The sequence below is a fragment of the Microtus ochrogaster genome, unplaced genomic scaffold, assembly GCF_000317375.1.
Source record: "Microtus ochrogaster isolate Prairie Vole_2 unplaced genomic scaffold, MicOch1.0 UNK49, whole genome shotgun sequence".
Taxonomy (NCBI): domain Eukaryota; kingdom Metazoa; phylum Chordata; class Mammalia; order Rodentia; family Cricetidae; genus Microtus; species Microtus ochrogaster.
Genome location: NW_004949147.1, coordinates 1,684,531 through 1,706,560, shown reverse-complemented (window position 1 = coordinate 1,706,560; position 22,030 = coordinate 1,684,531). Strand labels below are relative to the sequence as shown.

At 52.0% G+C, this 22,030-nt stretch overlaps 1 protein-coding gene across 1 annotated transcript in view; it reads right to left on the bottom strand.

Moving 5' to 3' along the window:
• The window catches only part of Hcn4 (hyperpolarization activated cyclic nucleotide gated potassium channel 4), a 41,585-nt gene that overhangs the window by 11,281 nt on the left and 8,274 nt on the right, over positions 1-22,030 (bottom strand). The window contains exon 2 of the mRNA XM_005369489.3: positions 8,239-8,662. Coding sequence (XP_005369546.1) covers positions 8,239-8,662 — 424 coding nt within the window. The remainder of the gene's footprint in view (positions 1-8,238; positions 8,663-22,030) is intronic.

Below are 22,030 nucleotides of genomic sequence, written 5' to 3'. Positions count from 1 at the left end.
CAGCACAACGGAATTCCATAAACCATAGATCTTCACAGCTGAATTGGGCTGACAAACTGTTAATCAGTTTGTTCTCTGGCCCCACTCTCATAGACCCTAGTAGCACAACGCCCTGAGGAAGAGCCAGGCTTAAAGCTAGAACTGCCAGAAACCACACCAGGGGCTGCGGAGATGGCTTTGAAGACCTTAATTTGATCCCCAGAACCCACATTAAAAACCTAGCATGCTCTTGTAATACCAGCACTGAAAAGGCAGAGGAGTGGGATCCCTGGGGCTCACGGGCCAGTCAGCTTAGTCTACTTGGTGAGGTTAGACCAGGGACAGACTTTGTCCCACTAACAAGAGAAATGACACCAAGAAATCTCACACACACACACACACACACACACACACACACACACACACACACACACGAGGGAACCATATCAGAGCATGGCTCAACTAGTTCCTCTTTTTGGACAGTCCCATGGCAAATGACTTGAGGTCAAGGGAGTGTACAGGCACAGGGCAGCACCTTGGGAGCACAGATCTCACAGGCTCCAGAAGTTAGCTTTGAACTGTTTAGCTAGGGGATGCTAGCTTCCAATACCACACCCTCCCCCTCAAGCGCTGCGTGGTCTAGAAAGAATTTCAGTGAGCCTTCCAGGTGTTTTCCTGCAGGCGGAGGTCCCTCTCAAGGCTGCGCCTTCAGAAGAACTCTTGACTCTCTACTACTCCACGTCTCCAGGAGGCCACTGTGTGTTAGTCAGTACCCAAGAAAAGCCCCTTCCATATGGGGGCGGGGGCAGGGAGGAAGCTCGCCCCTGCCCACCCAAGCTCAGAGTCAGTCACACACAGGAAAAGAGATCTGGGAACATGGAAATCCAGCAATAGAGGAGGCTGAGTGGGGCCCAAAGGTCAGAGAAGTCAGAGGCTGTGACTACCAGCACAGCTCCTGCTTCCTCCCACGCCTGGTTTATCAGGGCAGCACAATTCTGTGGAGTGTTTCTTGGCTATGGACTGTATTAGAGGGGACCTGTCTAGCTATACCCTATATAGAATCTCACTGTCGAAGGGACTCCCCATGGTATATTCCCGCTGTCCATCACAAGAGACCTCCAAAGGAGAGCTACAATGCACCTCCTCACTGGAGAAAGGGCAACTTCCTTCTGTTCTCCCCTCTGCCCCAGAGATGCCCTATTTTTGTTGGTTATGTCTAGGACACATGAATAGACAAGAGTGACAGATTGGATTGCGTGCCCAGCTGTTTCCTTGTCTATCTGCACACGGACACATCCAATGCCTCTTCTTCCCTGGCTGCACAGGCCAACAACATAAACAGGACCTTCAGGCTCCTCTTCCTGTAGAGACATCTCCAAGTGTCTACTGTGCGGCCATCAAACAGGGACAATCTGCACACTGTGTGGGGCTCCCCCCAGCCCATTCTCCACCAAGCAACTAGATTTAGCTCTTCAAGATGAGCAATGTTTTCATTGTTTTTTCCTTCTGGTTTTGATTTTGGTTTGAGTGACAGAACATGAATTTGGGTAAGTAGGGAGATGAGGAGCAGCTGGGGGAGGGGAAAGAATATGATCAAAACATGTTATATAAAAAACAAGATTTAAATATAAGCAGGATGTGTCACCTTTGACTTGAAGCTCTTCAGTGACTCCGTCGGTATTTCAAATCACACGCCGCCTGCTGACCATAGCTTCAGCATCCTGGGACCCAGCTACTTCCCTACCTCATCTCCTCTGCTCTGCCCCTGGCCCTTTGCCTTTGGCTACGGTGGCCTCCCTCAGGTCCTTGAATGCCCGCCCCAGCCAGTTCTTGCTGGGCCACAGGGATTCAGTGTCACGTCTGCCATCCCATCTGCCCATGCCCTTCTGGCTCCTCACCCTCCTACTCTTACCGCATCCACAGAAAGGTCTCCCATGCTGCTCTGTGAAGTAGAGAGTGGCCCTCTCTTCCTGCCCTTCCCAGGACTCTCCCCTGACTGATTTCATTTGTGGCATTGTCTCTATCTAAAAGGAGACTTATTAACTGATATACAAAACGAACCACACCCCCCTCTGGCTTTTGTATCTGTATTCCTCCATGAGATGCACACAAAACATCTGTTGGTTGCCTGCATGCATGCATGTGTGCTTAAATGAATGAACAGATACCATATGGAAGCCAACGGAAGCCTCAGGCCCGGCTGCAAAGTATCTCAGACTGTCGCAGCCCACAGTTCCTGCTCTTTCTCCAAATCACGCTGGGTCATAAAGACAGAAGCGTCAGGATGGACACGTTTCACGCAGCCTCCTCTCTGCGCCCTCAATACTTTATTTTAGGGGGCCTGAATGTACCACAGTGCACATGCGTGGATGTCAGAGAACAGCCTTCACCTTGTTGAGACAGGATCTCTTGTTCGCTGCTGTTGACACCAGGTTAGCTGGCCTGCATGCTTCCACGGACACTTGGCCCCTCAGCTAGCTGTAGAAACACTGGGATGGCAAGGGTGAGCCACAGCTTCCGGCTTTATGTGGGTCCTGAGGTCTGAACTCGGGTGCCCAGACTCGCACAGCAGGTGCTTTGGCCCTGAGCCACATCCCAGCCCCACTCCCTTGCGCTTTCTTCATAACCAACCTTCTTCAAAGATAAAGCCTGTCTAGTTCCGCCTTCATCACAGTCTCCGCCGTTACTATGGCATAGAGCACGTGGCGGAGTCTTGGGAACCGAGAGGTGCTTAAAGATAGAGGTGAAGGAGACAGTGACAGTGATGGAGCTGAAGATAAGCAGGTATCAGCCAGTACATACACGGCTGTCCAAAGGGCAGTGCAGCCTAGGCAGAGCAGCTCAAACAGCCTGCTTTGGCCTCTTCGGAAAGAATAATGGTGTCTTGTCTTCCAGGTGGACAGGGAGCCTGGGGCAGCACTGTACGGCACCGAGTGAGGAAGGGTGTGGATGCTGAGGTGACCGGGACGTAGGGGAGAAGTGTGTGACCTCAGAGCCAGGTGAAGCAGAATGCCCATGTGTGAGCTGCCTTACTGGACAGCACCCAGGATATGGTTGCCAAGGAGAGGCTGGCCATCGCTGAAAGAAGTTGTTCTGCTCCGGGTCCCCACGGCAGGCTGGGGCCACATGCCACCTGCCAGTCAGCTGCACGGGGCAAATATTTGCCTTGCTCTTTATATTTCATTAAGGCATCCCTATTACAACATTGGCCCTGACTAGGGGGTTGAGCATTTTTCCTTCTAGGCTGCTGGAGACTCACCAGGCAGGTGGCACGTGAACTCACCCTCTGCCTGCCAGGCACTCTGGGAACCTGTGCCCACTCCTGCAATTTTTCAGCTCAACTGGTGGCAACATGTATTCCATGTCCTAGCACGCCCCCTTGGGACCTCGGTTTCCCTGCCTGTGGAACAGGCCTCTAACTGCCAGCTCCTACACCCAAAGCTATCTTGGGCAGTAGCTAAAATAATGGCCAATGGTGGCACACAGTAGGTACTCTAAGTATGTTGATTCCTTTCCTTTCGTTTTTTGCCTAGCCCTTCTTCAACAGAGCTACTTCCTCAATGTAGATCAGATCTCAGATGATGGGGTCAGGCTGCCATGGATTTTCCAGTTGGGCCTCTTCTTGGACCTGGCTGAGTTTTTCTAGAGACTCATTTTCTCCTGAAGGTAAAAAACAAACACCTACTGGCATCTGAGGAACAACCATCCACATGAAGGACCAGCCAAGATCCAAGAGAGGCCAGTACATGAATGTCTGGCCTGAAGCTCTGGGCTGAGGGTCACAGTGGGGGCCCACGATGACATAGCAGGTAGGGCCAGCTCCAGTCCTCCAGGGCTGCTTCCCACAGAGATGTCAACCATTAGAATCTGAGAGAGATGGCAAACTTGAGTCCTACGGGAAGGGGGTCTCCTTGGCCTGGCTTCCTACTCCTAGCCCCCAACCTGCCAGGTTTCTGAGAAAGGCGGCTTCTGGGATGGGTCTCTCGGCATGCTGAGGCTTGCAGTGGAACATCCGAAGGGGGGCGACCACGGTTTCTAACAATAGCCTGCGTGCCTGCGACAAGCTCACACCTCAGAGGGAGGGGAGAGGCTGGCTGGAAGAGGCTCTGAGGGAGGCTGCTGACCTAGATCGGTAGGGACAGAGGAAGCTTGTGCCCAGCCTAAGCTACTCTGCCCACCCTGCTACCAAGTCTAGAGAAAACTCCAGCAAAACTGGGCTGGGCTGGCTGGGGGACTCAGGGAAGGCCAGGAGATCAGGCACCTGGAGACTCCACATTTTCACCAGGGAGCCTTGGGCAAGCAGACTCCTCAGCCCCACCCTAGAGTTTCCTCCTTCAGGGCCTGTCAGTCACAATCAGGCCCTTGGGGTTAGCTAACACCACTTTCCCCAAAAAAGACAGCCATGGCCTGAACACCCCAGCCTCAGAAAACACCAATGCACTCCTGGTTCCTTAGAAACTCAACCCTGCCCCCCAAAGGGTAGGGATTTGAGGAGGAGATAGGACAGGATTTTGTCTACATCCCCACCTGTTCTATCCCCTAGCTCTTACGTAGATATGGGGTCAGAGGGTCTTCCTGATGCCACTGTCCAGCAAGCTGAGGCTGGGAGATGCCTGGAGAGAAGGGTGGGCTATGAGGGATCCAGAGGTGGGGTTTCTTGGGACAGCTGGGAAACCCCACTCTAATCCCAGGGGAGCCCTTGGCTGGGCTGAGTACAGGCAGAAACCAGCTCAAAGCAGTTTCCTTCTAAGCTGCAGAAGAGCTAAGGGCGTGAGTGCAGAGTCGGGAGCCATCCTGCTGGCCACCTGGGATCTCTTTCCTGCCCACACCATGCGGGAGCAGCGTTCAGTTCAGGGCCTCGGGCTTTCTGGGACCTCTGTCATCCCCAGGGAAGGCCTAGGACTGTAGCCTGCCCAGTGAGGTCTGGATAACCCAGAGGGCAGCCAGGCCGGAGGGGTAATGGGGACAGCAGCCCTGGGCCTGAGTTCCTCTGCCCCAGGGGCAGCTAGCCCAGCCTCAGGCAACTCTATCAAGTCCCACCAGGCAAGGAGGCAGGTTGACCCCAGGGGTGATGGGACCTGGTGACCCAAACCAATGCCAACAAAAGGAAAGGGCTGCTACTGCTGAGTTTAGCCGTGAGCCTGGGGAGGGAGAAGGGAAGGCGTGAGCTCTGGGTCTGAAGGGTGCACCTGGGTCCTGTCTTTCCACAAGGAGAGAAGCCTGCCAGGTCACATTGAGAAAAATACCACCCTCCTTTCTTTCACAGACACTCACGGTGGGTCAGCTCAGCAGTCCCTCTGTGTAAGTGGCTGTCCCTTGGGAACTTCAGATACAGCCCATTATGCACCACAGCCTTTATCCCCCATGACCCACCCCTCTTCTGGTATTCACTATTACAGCTGAGTACCCAGGGCCCTGCTGCCCAGGACAAAGCACACAGGCAGATGCTGCAAGACCCGTTCAGACCAAATGGAACCCAGGCACCCGTCATGGTTGCTCCCTGCTAACAGAGGGGATGTTACTAGATCACAGGTCATGGACCAGAAGACAGGGACCCATGGGCATAAAAACTACATGTAGGGCAGGGGGACCTTTCAATTACCAGTTTCTTCACCTGGAATATGAGGGTGATGAACTCTGCCATTTGCCTTGCTCACTATAACTAAGACTGGTGCCAAGGGATATTTGCTAAGTAGTTCTCTATGAAAATTTCATGAAAAAGGCTCCAAAAAAACCAGATATTACTTATACTCATTTTATAGGTAGAGAAAAATGAGGTTGAGAGATGCAAGGTGGTACCAAGGTCACAGAGCCAAGCAATGTGTGTGTGTTGGATTTGAAAGCCCTCAAGTATTGTTACACCAGGCAGGGACAACTGTTGCGGGAGCTCCTTCTGCTCCTTCAGTCAATAGCCGCTGAGATATGCTGAGACCATTGGGGTGTGGTCTCTCTCCCTTTAAAAAAGCGGCCACTTCCCTCTCCTCTCCCTCTTGCTTCCTGCTCCGCTTCCGGCGACTAGACTCCCTTCCTGATTGCTCAGAGGGCTGTTGTCTGGGACGGTGATCTGTAAGTTTTTTCCCCTTTAAAAAATAACCATTCTATTAATCATAATTCCAAACTGGTGTGGGATTGTTTGTGACTTACACCTTTGCCTTCAGACAACCACACTGCTGGGAGCCACGAGAGCTAACTGGATCCAGCCTCATTTCTGCCAGTGGGCCACTTTGTGACCTTGGTTCAGTCATTGCCTCTCTTCGTCAGCAGGAATCATGCAAATTTTCCAAGCCCAAGAGAATTTCTGCTGCAGAGAGCTTCTGCCGAGCTGGTGTAGGCACTTCTTCCACAGCACGTGTGTTCATGACGCCTCTGACCTGAATCTGCCGTCAGCCGCAGGGCTGGAGGGCAGGGACGTCGGAACCTGATCGTGGGCTTTCAGCCCAGCCAAGCATGGGTTCTGAAGACAGGGAGGCCCGCGGGGAGAGACACCTTGGCAATGAGATTGCTTAGCACAGCCTAATCCGCACGCCAAGGTGAGTGTCTCATGCAGCATATCCCGCACCCCACACACACACCTGAGAAAGCTCCCAGCCAGGCCAGCTCGCTATCACCAACAAAATGGGGAGCCTGTGTCGGTAGTGTTTGTCAACTTGACACAAGCAGAGTCACCCGAGAGGAATCTCAGTAGAGAATGTCCTCATCCGTGTGGCCTGCAGGCTAGCCTTTGGGAGCATTCTCTTAATGGAAGAGTGATGTGGGGAGAACCAGCCCACTGTGGTCAAGGGCTGGGCAGGTGGTCCTCGGGTGTCTAAGAAAGCAAAGTGAGCAAGCCCTGCGGAGCAAGCTGGTAAGTAAGCAGTGTTCTTCTGTGACCTCCCCCAGGTTCTGCTGTGAGCTCCTGCCCTGACTTCCTTCATGGTGGAGCTTTAAGATGAAATAAACCCTTTTCTCTCTAAGTTACTTTAGGTCACGGTGTTTATAACAACAGAAGGCACACTAGGATGGTAGCAAATTCAGTCCCCAACACCCGGCAAAGTCACCGGCATCTCTTTTCCCACGCCTTAGCCCTTCTCTTTGCCTTATATGGACCAGCGCTCCAGCTCGGAGTGAGTTGAGGATCTCCAGAATGGTGCAGACCCGTCAAATTCATCTGAGGTTTTCCTAAATTTAGTTTCTGTAACCAGAGCCCTCAGGCTCTTGACTTTCCTTACGGTTTTACACACAGGACTCCCGGGTCCCAGGGACTTTTGGCTCCGAAGCCAGTACCTATGTGGAATCTGGAAACTGTTTCGGCTGTGGTCACAAGACCTTGGAATACCCAGGACCACTGACTCCCCAGCAAGGGAATGTAATCATCCCAGCTCCCTTTCCTGACTAGGACAAGTCCAGGGTGTGGTGTGCACTGTGCCAGCACTCCCCACGGGTCTTTGGCGTCACCCCTCACTTGACTTCCCATTTTCCTGGCCCTCTTGCCCTTTTTTCCTTGCCGTGTTTTCCTAAAGATGCCTCCCCTCCTCCTACAATATCACTTTCATGAAAATCCCCATCTTGGAGAACATTCTAAAAGAACCCAATCTAAAATACTTGCCAACAAAATCTGTACCCCTCAAATCCAGATTTCTGCATTTAACATAACTCTGTAGCATCAACAACCCAGTCCCATTCCTACATAGCATGTGCATGAGTGTCTACAGGTATCTGTGTGGTGCCCTTTGTGATTGTCAGGACTTAAATGAGATACAATCTGGAAAATGCTTTGTATAGAAACAGGCTAGGAAGTCCTGAAGCTTGCTTGCTTGCTTGCTTGCATGCTTTTTGGAACAGGCATGCCGTCTATAGCCACGCAAGCCATCTCCAATTCTCAGATGTTGGGAGCAATAAGACCCCAGATCCTGAATTTCTTGTAATCCCCTGATCTGAGTGCCTACAGCTGCTCTGAGCACGAGACCTTCAGGAGTTCCTGATGGCAGGAGAGTGGTTTCTGGTGGATTTGGCTGGGGTGTGGCTATCTCTCTATAATCTGGCCCTGAACACAATAAAGGGGGCATTCTTGGGGAATTCAAGGATGACCCGTGTCACTGTCTCTCTGTCTGTGTGTGTTTGTGTATTTCAACCTCCTGCCCCTTGCCCTAAGCGAACTGGGTGCCAGCGCACAGAGCTCAGACACAGGGGCATGGTGCGCCGCACTCAGAGAGCACCCACTGGCTCTGCTTTGTTGGCAGGAACTCAGCCTTCCTGCAGAGGTTCTGTCCAACGACTCACCTCTTCCCACTGATGGATATACCGAATGAGGCGGGAAAGCCGCAAGAGGCGCAGGAGGCTGAGGATCTTGGTGAAGCGGACGATGCGCAGAGCTCTCGCGGTCTTGTAGACCTCAGAGTCGATGCGCGTCTCCACGATAAGGAAGATGTAGTCCACGGGGATGGAGGAGATGAAATCCACCACAAACCAGCTCTTCAAGTACTTCATCTTAATCCGCTGTGGGTCAAGGATGATTTCTGTGTTGTCCTCCACCACGATCCCCGTGCGGAAGTTGAGGACCAAGTCAATGAGGAAGAATGTGTCCGACACCACGTTGAAGACGATCCAGGGTGTAGTGTTCTCATCCTTGAAGAAGGTGATGCCCACAGGAATGATGATCAGATTTCCCACCATCAGCAGCAGCATCGTCAGGTCCCAGTAAAATCTGCCCAGAGAAACAAGGGGTCAGTCACCCTGAAAGAGAGGATGAGCTACAGAGTAGAAAGGAGACTTGTGGGAAAGCACATGGGGAAGAGTCTGGGGGTTCTGAGGCACTTGGGGACACAGGTATGTGAGCGTCAGGGCAAGGGTGGAGGTTGCAAACACAGGGCACGGCACAGACAGAGGTTCTTCATGACCCAGGATACTCCCATCTTCCAGTGAGCTCCCCAGGTGTCACATCTTCCCCCATTCAGCCCACCCCAAAGAGTCAAGCTGAAAAACAAGCCAAACAATGACCTCAGGGGACAAATAGGAGACTACTTCTTAGTGACAGAAGAAACTGACATCATCTTCCCCAGGCTCAGGCTAGTCTGAGGTTCCCCGAGGTTTAGCTATGGCTGAGACTGCCTGTCAGACAGCCATGCCACAGAGCGTGACCAGAGACCAGGGGATGTCCACTCGCTCAGCAGGTGCCTGGGAAGCAGAAGCTTGACTTCCAGCTTGATTCTGTCACTGTTATTCTATGTGATACCCAGCAGGTCCAAGCTCCTCAGTTTAGGCCTCTGTTTCCTCACTGTACAGTCCTGTAATCGTGACCTACCTTCTCTCACCTCGGCTCTAGAGCGTCCCTCTTCATCAGAAAATGCCTTCCCCATCTCTCTGCCCAGTTTGCACATGGATATGGGGGTGCTACCCAGCAGCCATACACCTCTGCACACTTCATACACACAGCGCATCCACCAGTGAGCTGTGGGTCCAACTTCAGCTTCTATGGGCCGTTCTTAATCTGGGTACACTCTGCCCAGTCACACACGAGTCACTCAAAGACAGCTGCATATACTCGTTAAAGTCACATCTAGGTAACCCCATTCACACACGCACACAGCATGAAATCACCCAGAGAGAGAGAGAGAGAGAGAGAGAGAGAGAGAGAGAGAGAGAGAGAGAGAGAGAGAAAGAGAACCATCATTCCTTTTCATTTAATCTCCTGGGGAAAACAAACAAACAAAAATACTGTGGCATAGAGGAGCCACTTAGGGCCATGTGGCCCTTCGTACACAAATCTAATAATATACCCAGGCTAGAGGAGTTTCTAAAATTAACAGATTGGGTGCAGAGCGGCTGGGAATGCTGACTCCAGCAGGCCTGCCACTCCGGCGGATTTCTACACCCCACCCCTCCCCAGCTCTAGTTCCCTCAATTACAGACCAAATTCAAGACAGTAATTAACAGGAGAATGTTTGCATTTAGTGGTCTTCATAAAACTAAATTGCATGAGACGAAACCACCCATTTCCTAACATTCTGACTAACTGTTTCAATCTCGAGTTTCCAGGTGCTCCAGATATTTCTGGCCGATCTGGGCTGGGGTCGGAATAGTGGTTTTTCCTTCTCCCATCCCAGAGCATCCCAGAAGCTATGTGAGGGGCAAATCAGCCTGTTGGAAGGGCTAGATTTCTAGGGCTGGCCAACCCTGCATCTGCTCCTGCCTCTGTTTCTCTCATCTGTTCAGACTCTCATCGACGCACGTACCGCACCAGCAAAACTTGTCAAAAGAACCAAATAAACTGAGACCAGGAAAATGCTCTGACAAATGCCACCTATTATTAAGTGGGTAAATAAATGATTTCTGTCAATCGACAAGCAGGAAAGATATGAGAGGTGGAAGATGGACCCTCCAGGGACTAGCTGGAGCAAAACTTCTACTGGAAGTGGGGCCAGAGGGGAACCTGTAATAAACCGGAGAACCAGTGGCAGAAGCCAGAAACCACAGCACCTGACTGATCAGATGACAGCATCTGTTTGCCTCTGCATCCAAATGCCTTGACTTGAGGGGACTCATGGTCCCCTTGGAGGAATAGCCTTGGGGTCTAAGAAACCATCTGATGCAGCTGGGCATCTGAAGAGGTGGCTCTTGGTGACCATGACGGGAGAAACAGGGAAAGCGCAGCCGGAGAAAGTGAGAAGATTCGGGCTCTGGGAACTGCCCTTGGCCTTGTAGACAGCGACTCTATGCTCTTTGCCAGATGGTTGCACAAATCTCTGAATTGAGCCCAAAATTGTGTTCAGCACCATGGACAGTGTCCGTCACGCCTGCCAGCCCCAGTCTGCAGGTCCAGCCAGGGGAGCTTGGCAACAGCCTCCCTGCTGGCATCTTCAGCAATCTCTTTACACCCCGAGTCCGGGTGGCCAGAAGTATCCTTCCCATGACTAGGGCTTTTTTATTGGTGGCTCCTTGAAGACAGAAAAGCCTTTATTTGTAAAGAGCCCCCAAACACTCCACAAAGATTGAGTACTTAACTTTGTGCTTTCCATGAATTGGACCATCTAACTCTCACAATAGTACCACAGCTACCACTGTCTGTGTTCTGCAGATGATAACACAGGCTCAAAGAGAAGCATTTTCCCAGGGCCATACGGCTAATGAGGAGCAGAGGCAAGATTCAGAGAGGTCAATTAAACCAGAGTCTGGGCTGGGGGTTAGGCAGCTCTGTGGGGTGCAGGGGACAGATGAACCTTCCTTGAACTGAGTCAGGGTGGAGAGGGTCCTACCAAGGTACATGCATCCCATGCCCCAGACGCAGAAGAAGAAAGGGTTGTTGGGGAAAATCTGAGAGGACTGAGCTTCCTGATATCAGGGCTTCTTAAGGTCTGGCCTGGATGGGAGGACAGAAGATCTCTCCAGGGTTAAAAGTCACGTGGTCATTAGCTGAATGTCAGCCAGAAACAATTGTACCTATCCTTCAGAAGAGAAAACTAAAGTCAAAGGAGATAGTAGCATTTTTGAAACCACAAGATAGGCGCAAATGTTCCCACAACACCCTGCTGCCCCCAGAACCACTCAGAAATAACATCACAATCCAAGACAGCCAACCATGGAAGCAGGTACCAGGCTATGATAGGGAGGTGATAGGCAGTCAGACCAAGACACTGTGGGATTGGCACATGCCAGAATTAGAGGCCTGGGTCTCTGCGGCACTCAAGTGCCTGCCCCCTCCAGTGAGAATGAGTCCTGGTCAGAAAGCAACAGCTGGGTTCTGGTCAGGTTAGGTGTTGGATTGTCTCCCTGGCCTTGGGCTTTGCCTCGTCTGGATCGATCAGGCAGATGGCTGGGGGTGGGGGTCCAGAAGCTGACACGGAGGGATCAGGACCCATGTGTAGAGTGACTGAGTGATAGCAGACAGACAAACAGCCCTTTGTCTGGATTACTTCACGGGGTGGCCTACCCCACGGGTATCCCATGGGGAGGAGTTACCCTCTATGGAGATGAGGGCAGGGAAGATGGCAGCTCCTGACTTTGAACTCAGAGACTCTGGGACTAGACAAAGAACCCTCTCCTTCCATGCGGGCTGAAGAGAATGGCTTCCTGTAGTCTCATTTCACCACAAGCTCATGCTTGCCTGTGAGCAAATATGTAGGCAAACAGACACGTGTGTGTATGCACCACAGACTGCACATCTGCAAGCATGCATACACACATATGTCTGTGTCCTCATTTTGCTCACACCCACCTTCGGCCATACCCACTTGTACACAACTTTTGGCACAAATGATTATCCCCTAGGAATCCTGTCAGCCAGAAGAAAGAGAATGCCACCGTCTTGCCATTCAGATCTTTCCCATCATTCCATGTTCATCTGAGCTACCTCCTCTGGGCCTCTTTAACCTCTAACCCAAAGTCTCGGCCAGCTTGAGACCTGGCCTCACCTCTTAGCAGGCAGCAGGCTTCTGAAGGGCAAGTCTTTGGTCCTGAGTCCCTGGATTCTGACTGTAGTCCTGGTCCCCTACCCTGTTAAGCAGCACGCCGTCTCTTCGTGTTCCTGCGTGCAGATGGTCCCTGCTCCAGGCCCCCACCCTCCTCCCAGCACCAGACCTACCTTCCCACCTGCCTGCGCAATGTGCCCACCTGGAGGGCCAGCTGTCTCTACACCCAGTGAGTACACAGCTGAACTCAGCATCCTCCTCCAAGCTGAAAGGTACAACCTGCGTATCTGTCACTGCACCCAAGGCTCACAATCTCTAGCAGCTCTCTACAGACCTCCCTTATCCTACCTGGTCCTCACAAGTCCCTCGGAAGTTATCGGGTCTTCTCTGGCTTCTCTTTTGATGTCTCAAAGCACCCTTTCTGCCCCAGATCTGAATCTCTGCACCCTTGCTCCTCCCTCTTACCTGGCCCCCACCCTCCATTCTTGCATTAACTTTCCAAGTCATGAGTAAGTGACCATTGACCCAAACCCTATGGGAACCTGTACTGCAGAAGAAGGCCCAAGCTCCTTAGCCTGACAGCCCAGCCACCCCTTCCCTCTTCTGACTCTTAGCTCCTTCAGAGTAGCCAACAAGACCGTGGTCCTCCCCTCCCAGGCTCCTTCTCATCCACAGTCTTGCTCCTCTGAAGCCACTAGCTTCTGAAGTCCTCTCCCTTGTCCAAGGCTCGATGTCTTCATCTTCATAAGGCTGGCCTGTGTTCCCTGCCTGGGGCTTCTGTGTTAGCAGATTCCCCACCCCGCCCCTTCATCCTCAACTTCTCCACCTACTCTCCTTGCTAGCCCTTCAACAAATCACAGAACCCAGAAGTCTTCAAGTCTTGGAAAAGTGACAGGAGCTGAGACAATCTCCTCCAATCGTGTACTGTCTGCCAGTTTTTCTGTTCAGCAAAGGAACTTCCCCGTGGCAACAGACAGTAAGATGTGGGACAGCAGTCAGGAGCTGTTAGGCACCTGCTACCTGCCAGGCACTCATCTGCACGTGGGCTGTCTTCTTTAGTCCTTGTAAGACACTAAGATGCAGAACTGGTTATGCCCTTTTTACAGACAAGGAGACTGAGGCTCATCAGGCTGAGAACTTCACTATATATACAGTGGATCAAGGATTCAAGGGCAAACAGCGTGACTCCAGAATCCTGCCCTAACTACTCCACAGAAATAGGAGTTAGGCTGGTGGTATTTTATTACTCCCAAACTCTGCTTCCCTCCAATTCTTTACTGTACGCTCTTCCATGATTCCTTCCTCCTCAGCCTCTTCGTTTTCTTCTGACCCATCCACATTCCCCGCTTAACAAACCTAGACCATCACTCTACAGCGAGCCCCTCAAACCTCAAGGTCAGAGTGAGCCAGCATCCTCCCCTGCCTCCTGCTGTCACTACCTGCTTCTGGTAGAAATGTCTACCAGATCCTTTGGGCATCCTGTCATCTCTTGGCCACCCTCCAGCATTCATCTGCTACCCATGGGGACCGTGGCAATCCCGGCACCTGGCTTGCAACCTTCCGCTGCACTCTGTCCTGCCACCACCCTAGATGACTTCCACTCTATACCACGGATTCAGACAAACCCAGGCTCCTGGGAGCTGGAAGTCTCAGTGACAACGACCCCTCCTAGTTGTCTGCTGCAGCCACACACACGAGACCAGCGGGCACCTCCAGTTGCTCCAGCTCTGCATTTCCAGTGCACGGCCTCTCTGCCCTCCCTTCCTCCTGATTTCTGCAGCTGTGCTTGGTTAGCCTCAGGGTCCCTGGAGCTACAGTCTGCTGACTCTTCAGATCCTCCCCCAAAGAGCTGCCTGTCCTAAACACGATTGTCCAGCCCTACCACTTCCCTAAGCACATTCTCACCTGTCATGCTGACTTTCTGGAACAGTCTTCACAAAAACACAACCCTGGCCTGGGTGAGCATCTCCCTTTCCATGTCTGCATGGGGTTCAGCAGGACACGCCCCAAACCCATTCAACTAAACAACCAGGCTCCTGAGCACCCCTTGTCCCCACTCTCAGCTGGGCCCTCAACCCTGCCAGGTTCTTCCAGGAGACCACAGCAGATGCCCGCCCCAACCCATGGCCCCTCTTCCAGAAACTCTGAAGTCACCTATTGTCCCTCCAATTAGCAGACAACACCGCCTTCCACTCGACAGAGAAAAGACACCAGGATGTCCCCGTTCTGCCACTACACTCCTTTGTTCATTCTCTCCCTTTCCTTCTAAGCCCAAGGGAGCCTGTGGCTCTTCCATCGGCCTCTGGAGATCAACCTCTTCCCTCTCCAGGGGCCTTGGGCCCTTCTCTTGCCATCACCAGTCCTTCCCCTTTCCAAGCATTTTTTTCCCACTGGTTTCACATATCCCAGGCTAGACTCCATCTGGACATAAAGCAAAAGATGACCTTGAATATCCCGCCTCCACCTCCTGAGTGATAGAATTTCAGGCACATGCTGTCATGCCTGGTTTTATGCTGGACTGGGGATTGAACCCAAGGCCTCACGCATGCTTGACAAGGGTCAAGCTACTTCACCAGTTCAGCCTTTTATCTTAAACTCTCTAAAGACTACAACCAAAACCATGAGTCCAGCCCGCAGGCCGCAGGCCACTGTGGCAGAACTCCTGCCACCCTCAGCTTTCTGCGCAGGTTCCTGTTGGCTGTGCCCCTAGGCAGGGCTGCCCCTTCCTTTGCCTTACACCCCAGTCATATGTTGGCTGCCTGCTGGTGAGAAGACCCTGCTGACTTCTGCCCCGGGCTTGCATGTCAACGTCACCCCAATCATAGCTGACCTATCCATCTCCCGTCACCCCCTCAGCTCAGGTTTCTAGAGGGGATCACACTCCTCTACCCACCTTCCTGCCCGGCCCCCCTCAGGCTCCAGGGTCTCCCCACAACAGTGGAGCCATTGCTCTTTTCCTCCCACCCCCGCCTGGCCACCAGAGCTCTATTTTTAACCCACCTCAATATCTCTGACTCAGAATCACAGGGCTCCCAGGTAGCTGCTCCCAGCTGCCTAGGCTGCTGCAGACACAGATTCAAAACCAAGGGTTGCCAGCTGGGCTTGGGCTGTAAGCAGGCATCTCCACTGTCTCCTCAATTGTCATTCACTTGGGTAACAATTGTTCAGTTCTCGTAGTAGGTCCCTGAATGATCCTTTATTCCTTCTCTTTCCTAAGGCTAAGGTCCCAGCCCCTCATGATGGAGTGAAGACTGGTGTCAGCTACTCAATGGGAGCAAGGCAGACTGTGGACTGTGACTGAACCGCCCCTTCCAAACGACAATCCTTCAGCGGTGGGATACAGACAGCTGGGGGGCTGCCCAAGGCCTGGCCTTAGCAGTTGAGGATAGAGCCTGGTATCTGTGTTGCTGACAGACTCCATGCCGTGCTGAGGTTGCTGAGCCAGGGGCATACTCTGAGGAGCCAGGCTGCAGCAGGATGGCGGCTAGGTACTCTGCTATTTTCCTGACAGGCTGCGTGGCCTTTGGTAAGTCACGTTCAACTGTCTGAACCTGTTTTCTTAGGTTTAAAATAAGACCATTAGTCCCTACATCAGTGATCTTGGTGCAATTAGCTAAGATGCTCTTATTTCCTGGGGTCTTTTTTAGCCTAGGTTGGAATGACTGAACTTCCGATCCTCTGACCTCCCTCCCTGCAGAGGGCTGGGATTATAGGTGTGTGCCTCCATGTGAGGTTTACGCAGTGGCAGGCCCTGAACCTGGGGTTTTGAGTGTGCCATGAAAGCATTCTATCAATGGAGCTGCATCCTTGGCTGTGGGATACTGTTTCTAACACACTATACGGCGTGTGTAAGCAGCACACGCGGGTCATTATCCCCACCATCATCATGCTGTGCCAACAAAAGGCCTAACCTGAGAGCTGTGGAGACCCTGTGAAGTCATCCTGAGAGATGAGCAGACCCACCCACTGGAGAGTTGACGACCTGGAGGCCAACTCAGTGGCAAATGTTGCTGTTTCCTAACCTGGGGGAGAAGATGGGATTTATTTGGCTCTGCATCCCAGAAGCTGTGGGCTGCCGGAAGGGAATTCAATTGAGGCTCAAAGGGAAAATGGTACCGTGTGGCCTGTTAGCTACTACAAGTCTCAAAGAGGATCGGGGGTGGGGGAGGGTAGTGTGTCAGAGATCAGTACTGTGACTTGAGGCCTGCAATATGGAAGAAGTTGGGGCCAGGAGCCCCAGGATCTCAGTTCTCTTTGTGTCTCTCGGTATTCCCTTTCTCTCAAAGTCCTCCTCAGATTCCCCACAAGTACACAGAGAGGGCAAGGTCAGGCACACTGACGGTACCACAGAGGCCACAGAGGCCGAGGAGAGGGCTGAGCCTGGAGGGAGGAAAGGAAAACAGTGTGGCTCAGAGGCCTCAGCTTGATGCCTGGATAGAGGAAAGACAGGGACACCTTGAAAGGCAGGCCCAGAAGCCAGGGTACTTCTGGGAGCTTCAGGAGCCATGAGGATTGTAGATTTCCCTGGGAACTAACTGTTAACTATACCTCTCGAAGACATGTCTTCCTCCTAGCCTGGCTGCTAAGAATTCAAGATGATAACACCTTACTTTTCCCAGGGGTTGAGTTCTCTGAACGTTTTGTCTGTACACACAAGCACAAACTAAAAATATATACACATGCCTATGTGTGTGTGCACACAGTACACACACACACACAACTGCACAACAAGGAACATCTGCTTGTTCTACAATACTCCAAGTTGTCAGATGCTGAGCTCCCTCAGGCTAGAGCTCCAACACTCAGAGAGAGAAGACAGTCTGAAGAAAACGGGGAAAAGGATTAACATTTAACCAACTTAGATACACTTATTAGAATCAAAGGAGGCTCAGGTCCCACTACCCAGGAGCCGTCTGCTCGTCTCTTCAGGAGAGTGAGACAAAAATAGACTATTGTTATAGAAGAGCACGTGAAAACCACCCCACTCCCAAGGGCAATTAGGTAGCCAGCCTCACCTGCCCTTGCAAAAAGGCCTATCAGGGAGGAGGAGAAAATGGGCTCCAGTTGTTCCAACCTCCGGTGGGTTTAGACCACAGTGACTCCAATGAGGAAGTGAAATTTTGCTATCCACCCTGCTTTGCCGAGACGGGTCAGTTGAGCAGTAAGGATCGCACTGAAGAATATGGGCCAGATGGGTCTCTAGTTATCCCCTGGAAAACTATCTTAGCAAGGAGGCTAAGAGAGGGCTGAGATCCTTGAAGGCCCTCCCAGCCCGATTCTCCGATCTGTGTGGGCAAAGGTAGGGCATAGTTCACTAGAGACGTGGGACAGGGCTGGAAATGCGTGGGGCAGAGAAGTCAGAATTTGACTTGGGCCCTGGGGAGTCAATGCAAGACCTGAGGCAAGCTGAAACTATCCCAGCAGGTGCTCATGGTCAGACGGCGTTTAGGGGAGCCCTCCACACAGTGGCATGAGGCAGTAGAGCTGTGTGCTAGCTATGTTTCTGTCAACTCTACACAAGCTAGGGTCATCTGGAAGAGAGACTTCAATTGAAAACTTGCCTCCATCAGATTGCCTGTATGCAAGTCATCTTCTTGATGAATGATCGACGAGGAAGGGCCCAGACCGCTGTGGGTGGTACTACCCCTGGACAGGTAGTTCTGAGTTGACAAAACAAACAAGCCACAGGCCGAGCAAGCCATGAGGGGCAAACCCCGTAAGCAGCACTCCTCCACGGCCTCTGTATCAGTTCCTGCCCCCAGGTTCCTGCCCCGACTTCCCTTCATGATGAGCTGTGATCTGGATGTGTAAGCCAAATAAACCCTCCTCCCCGTGTTGCTTTTGGCTATGGTGTTTTATCACAGCAGAAAAAAAGTGAAGGTAGACAGAGTGTTTCCTAGAACTGAACCTGCTTAGCCTCATTTTGGGGAGGCCAGTCAGTGTGATTACATAAAGGCCACGGAGACGCTGCAGTGGCCACCACCCACGCTTTAGGACCTTGGTAAAATGCGACCCTAGTCCTTCTCATATTCAAATGGAGAAAACAGGCCAGAGAAGCAAGACTTTAGCTAAACCCACATGGCTAGACTTGCCTTTGATTCTCATGCTCTTCCCTGGCCCTGTCCTAGAAGTTGCGTTCCAAGAGCCTCTGAGGCTGGCACAGCAGTCACTTTATAGCTGTCGGTCCTACTAACCCTTGGGTTCCTCCAACCACAGCCACCTAGCATGACCTGCAGTCTCCATGGATCCTAACACCGAGAGCTCTTGGAAGGCCAGCTCTGAGCTTCCAGGAGTGTATAAGTCTCTGGCGTTGCCCCTAGGAGCTATGGGCACACAGTCAGGACCTTAGGCAAGACGATGACATTTCAGCTCACTTTCACGAAGCCCCATGCTGGTCCCTGAGGAGGCTGCCCAAGGAAAATAGCAAAGAAAGTCTTCTTAAAACTCTACAGGCTGGGTACCAATGGAAAGTTCCCGCCCTGTCTCCTGCATCTAAGGGCTAGCAAGTCCTCAGCAGAAAGATGCCAGAGACGCCCCCACTACTCTAGGACCAGAGGCTATAAAACTGCAGGATCTGATCTGGCGTGGCTCAGTAGAGTCAAGGTACTTTCTCATCAGCTCCACTGGTCAGCAGGGCCCTGCTGGCTCAATTTGCACTAATGGGGTCAGGATTGCAGGCTCAATACCCATTTGTGCAATTAGCTCTGCTCTCTTCTCAGGCTTAGCCCAAGTCCTGACCCTGGACGCTGAGAGAGGGAAGGAACTTGCTGGGGTTCCACGGCTAGGCAGGATAAGGATGGGAGGACAAACTCCTGTTACGGGAGGACTCACACTTAAGCCAATGCAGGGTGGAAAAGCAAGGACTCCAGGTGGGCTAACCTTAGCTCATCTGCTAAAACTTCTCAGCTAGACCACAATTCTAAATTCAATGAGAACTGGGAGCCTGCAGGTCTTTGCTGTGCCCATGGGAAACACAGGTGTGTCATATCTTCTGAGGGACTGCAGAAAGGAGAAAGCTATGGCTGGCTGGGCAGTCAGTGGCCAGGGACCTGTGTTAATCATTGACAAAGGCTGCTCCGGCCTTCAAGGGGACTGTAGGGTAATTACTTCTGGGCTCCAGGCCACACACTCAGTGACATTATGATAGCAGTGTCTGCCTTCTGGGCCTTGTGGGGAAGGAGAAAGGAGCATCCTCCAAGGCAGCTGCAGGCTCATTGTGCACACACAGCAACAGCAGGAGCAGACAGGTAACAGGGCCAGAGGCCTGGGAGTTGAGAAAGCAGCGCATAAGGAGTGCAGATTCAAAGAGCGAGGGTCTGATCACCTTCCCTCTATGACAGACAACGTCCACCCCAAGCAGGTGGCCAAGCTCCCAACCATCTTCTTCCTAGAAAGCAAGCAGGACTGTTCTCTCTCAGAGCCAGTTCTGACTGGCTTCCTTCACTGGCCGTCTCTCCACACTGGCCTATCGTTTTTGTTTCCCCCGAACCAGACCTTACAAGGAGCTAGCATCTTCCCCTTTCAGGTGGAGTGGTGGCTCCTCTTTCCCACAACATACGGAAACAGTCCTGGAACATACAGACTCCCGGAGGGCATGATCCTCTTATCTTGCTCCTCTTCAAGCCGAGAAAAGAACGCATTAGCCAGCCCCGTTATGTATTAATTTCTGAAAGCCTCATTCACGCAGACATAACACATCCACCCACATGGGTAAATGCTTAGACAGACGCAGAATCACCAGTACAATTATTGGGCCCCCGCAGCTGCCGGGATCAGACCTGGAACCCCTGCTGCACGCTCTCTAGAGTTCTAGGTGCCCTGGGCAGAGGGAGTCCCACTCTGGAGCCCATACTCTCTCCGGGCACCTCGGGCCTTGCTGCCTGGCTGGGAACACCAGACACCAGCCCCAACAATGAGGGTGCAGAGTAGGGTGGGGAGTGGTCATGTGTGAGACTGGGCAGTTCCAGCAGTGGTGGCACTGACACTTATTGATAATTTGTGCTTTGTCTACCAGAGAGGACCAAAGGCAGCTGGCTCCGATGCGAAGAGGCACTGGAGCTCCGGGAAGGCGAGGAGAGCACCTGGCGGTGAGTGTTCTCCATCCTGCTCCAAGCTCTGGACCCTCCAGGAGGATGTGGAAATTGGTTCAGAGGCTTTTGCTCCCAAGCCTGAGCCAAGCCTTTAACTTATGAGCCCCCATCCCAGTTAAGAATGACTTTTTATCCTGATCATAAGCGGAGCCCTGATCCTAATCACAAACTAAGCCTGCTGGTCACACTCTGAGTCCAGACCGCATTCTAAGACTGAACCCTGGTCTGCATCAGACACTGAACTCTGACCTTGATCGCGGACTGATCAGGTTCCAGACATCGGCCTCAGCTAAGTACTAATCTGCACACCTACTCCACAGCCTCATTTTTCTAAAGGATTTGATAAACAGATCACAGCACTGTTTGTTTCTCTTGTGGACCAAGCATAGACACCCTGGCTATTTGTCCCTCTCCTCTTGGAACAGGGATGTAGATGGTACCCTGGTGTGCTACCAAAATCCCAACGGTCTACCCATCAGTAAGACCTGACAGGGGAGAATGAGGTGGGTGGGCATCTGGACTTCAAAAGTGACAGCCCTGAAGTGGAGCTGGAATATGGATAAGTCCCCATGCTCTGAACTGTCAGATAAAGGAAGATTCTGCTCCTGAGATGAGCTTAAAACATTTTTTCCCTCCCTCTTCCCAATCTCTTTGCATCATCAGTAGCTGAGCGCGGTGTGCAGTTTACTGCCCAGCTGTACCCACAGCGCAGGTGTATGTTTCCATGAAGGATGAGTCTGGGGTGAGGACCATTCAGGAAGACTTGGCTGGAAGCCCTGTTTGGAAAGCCAGAGGGAGAATAGGGTCTTAAGGCCTTTGTAGAGAGACGTCACATAACCCAGTAGGTTCTGGTTTTGCCTTTGTCGTGAACTTCCTTTGTGGCTTCTCAGCTCCTCTGCCTCCATCTACACAAGGATGGCTGTAGACGAGGATTTGCTCAGGTCTTTCCTTTGGGGTGCTGAGACCTACTGGATTTCCTGTACCTGCTAATCTCCCCGTTTTCTGAGGCCCTCCATATTTTTGATTCTCTAGAAACACTTGTATAATTAAAATTTTAAAGAGAAGAGGGTGAGGGGGAGGAGGAGGGGGAGGGGAAGAGGATGGAAGTTCAGAGTCCCACAGATGAGGTTCGGATGCCAGGCCTGGTCCTTCCCAATGATGTGACTGTGAATAAATTGCTCCCTGACTCCCACATCAGCCTTGTCCATAAGATGAACAAAATGAAACCATCTGGGGGTCACTCTGAAGAGTCAAAGAGATAAAATGTACCCAGCTCCCTGAACCACCTGGCATATGGCAGCTGCTTCACGATGGTGGTTAATAGTCTATAAATGACCTGACTTTAGTCTCTCAATTTGAGTGAAGGGCCGTGAACTTTGAAGTGATAAGGGTTTGGGTAGTAGATGGCGAATGGCAAGGCTGGATAGGAGACAGATAGGAACAGCTAGGGTTCAGAAACAAGATGGACAACACGGGCCCAACTAAATAGTGAACCACTGGTTTCCCCTGGCTCTCCTAGCTGTGAGGTGAGGATGTTGAAGCCAAATCTGTTCTCAGTATTTTCTTTTTTTTTTATAC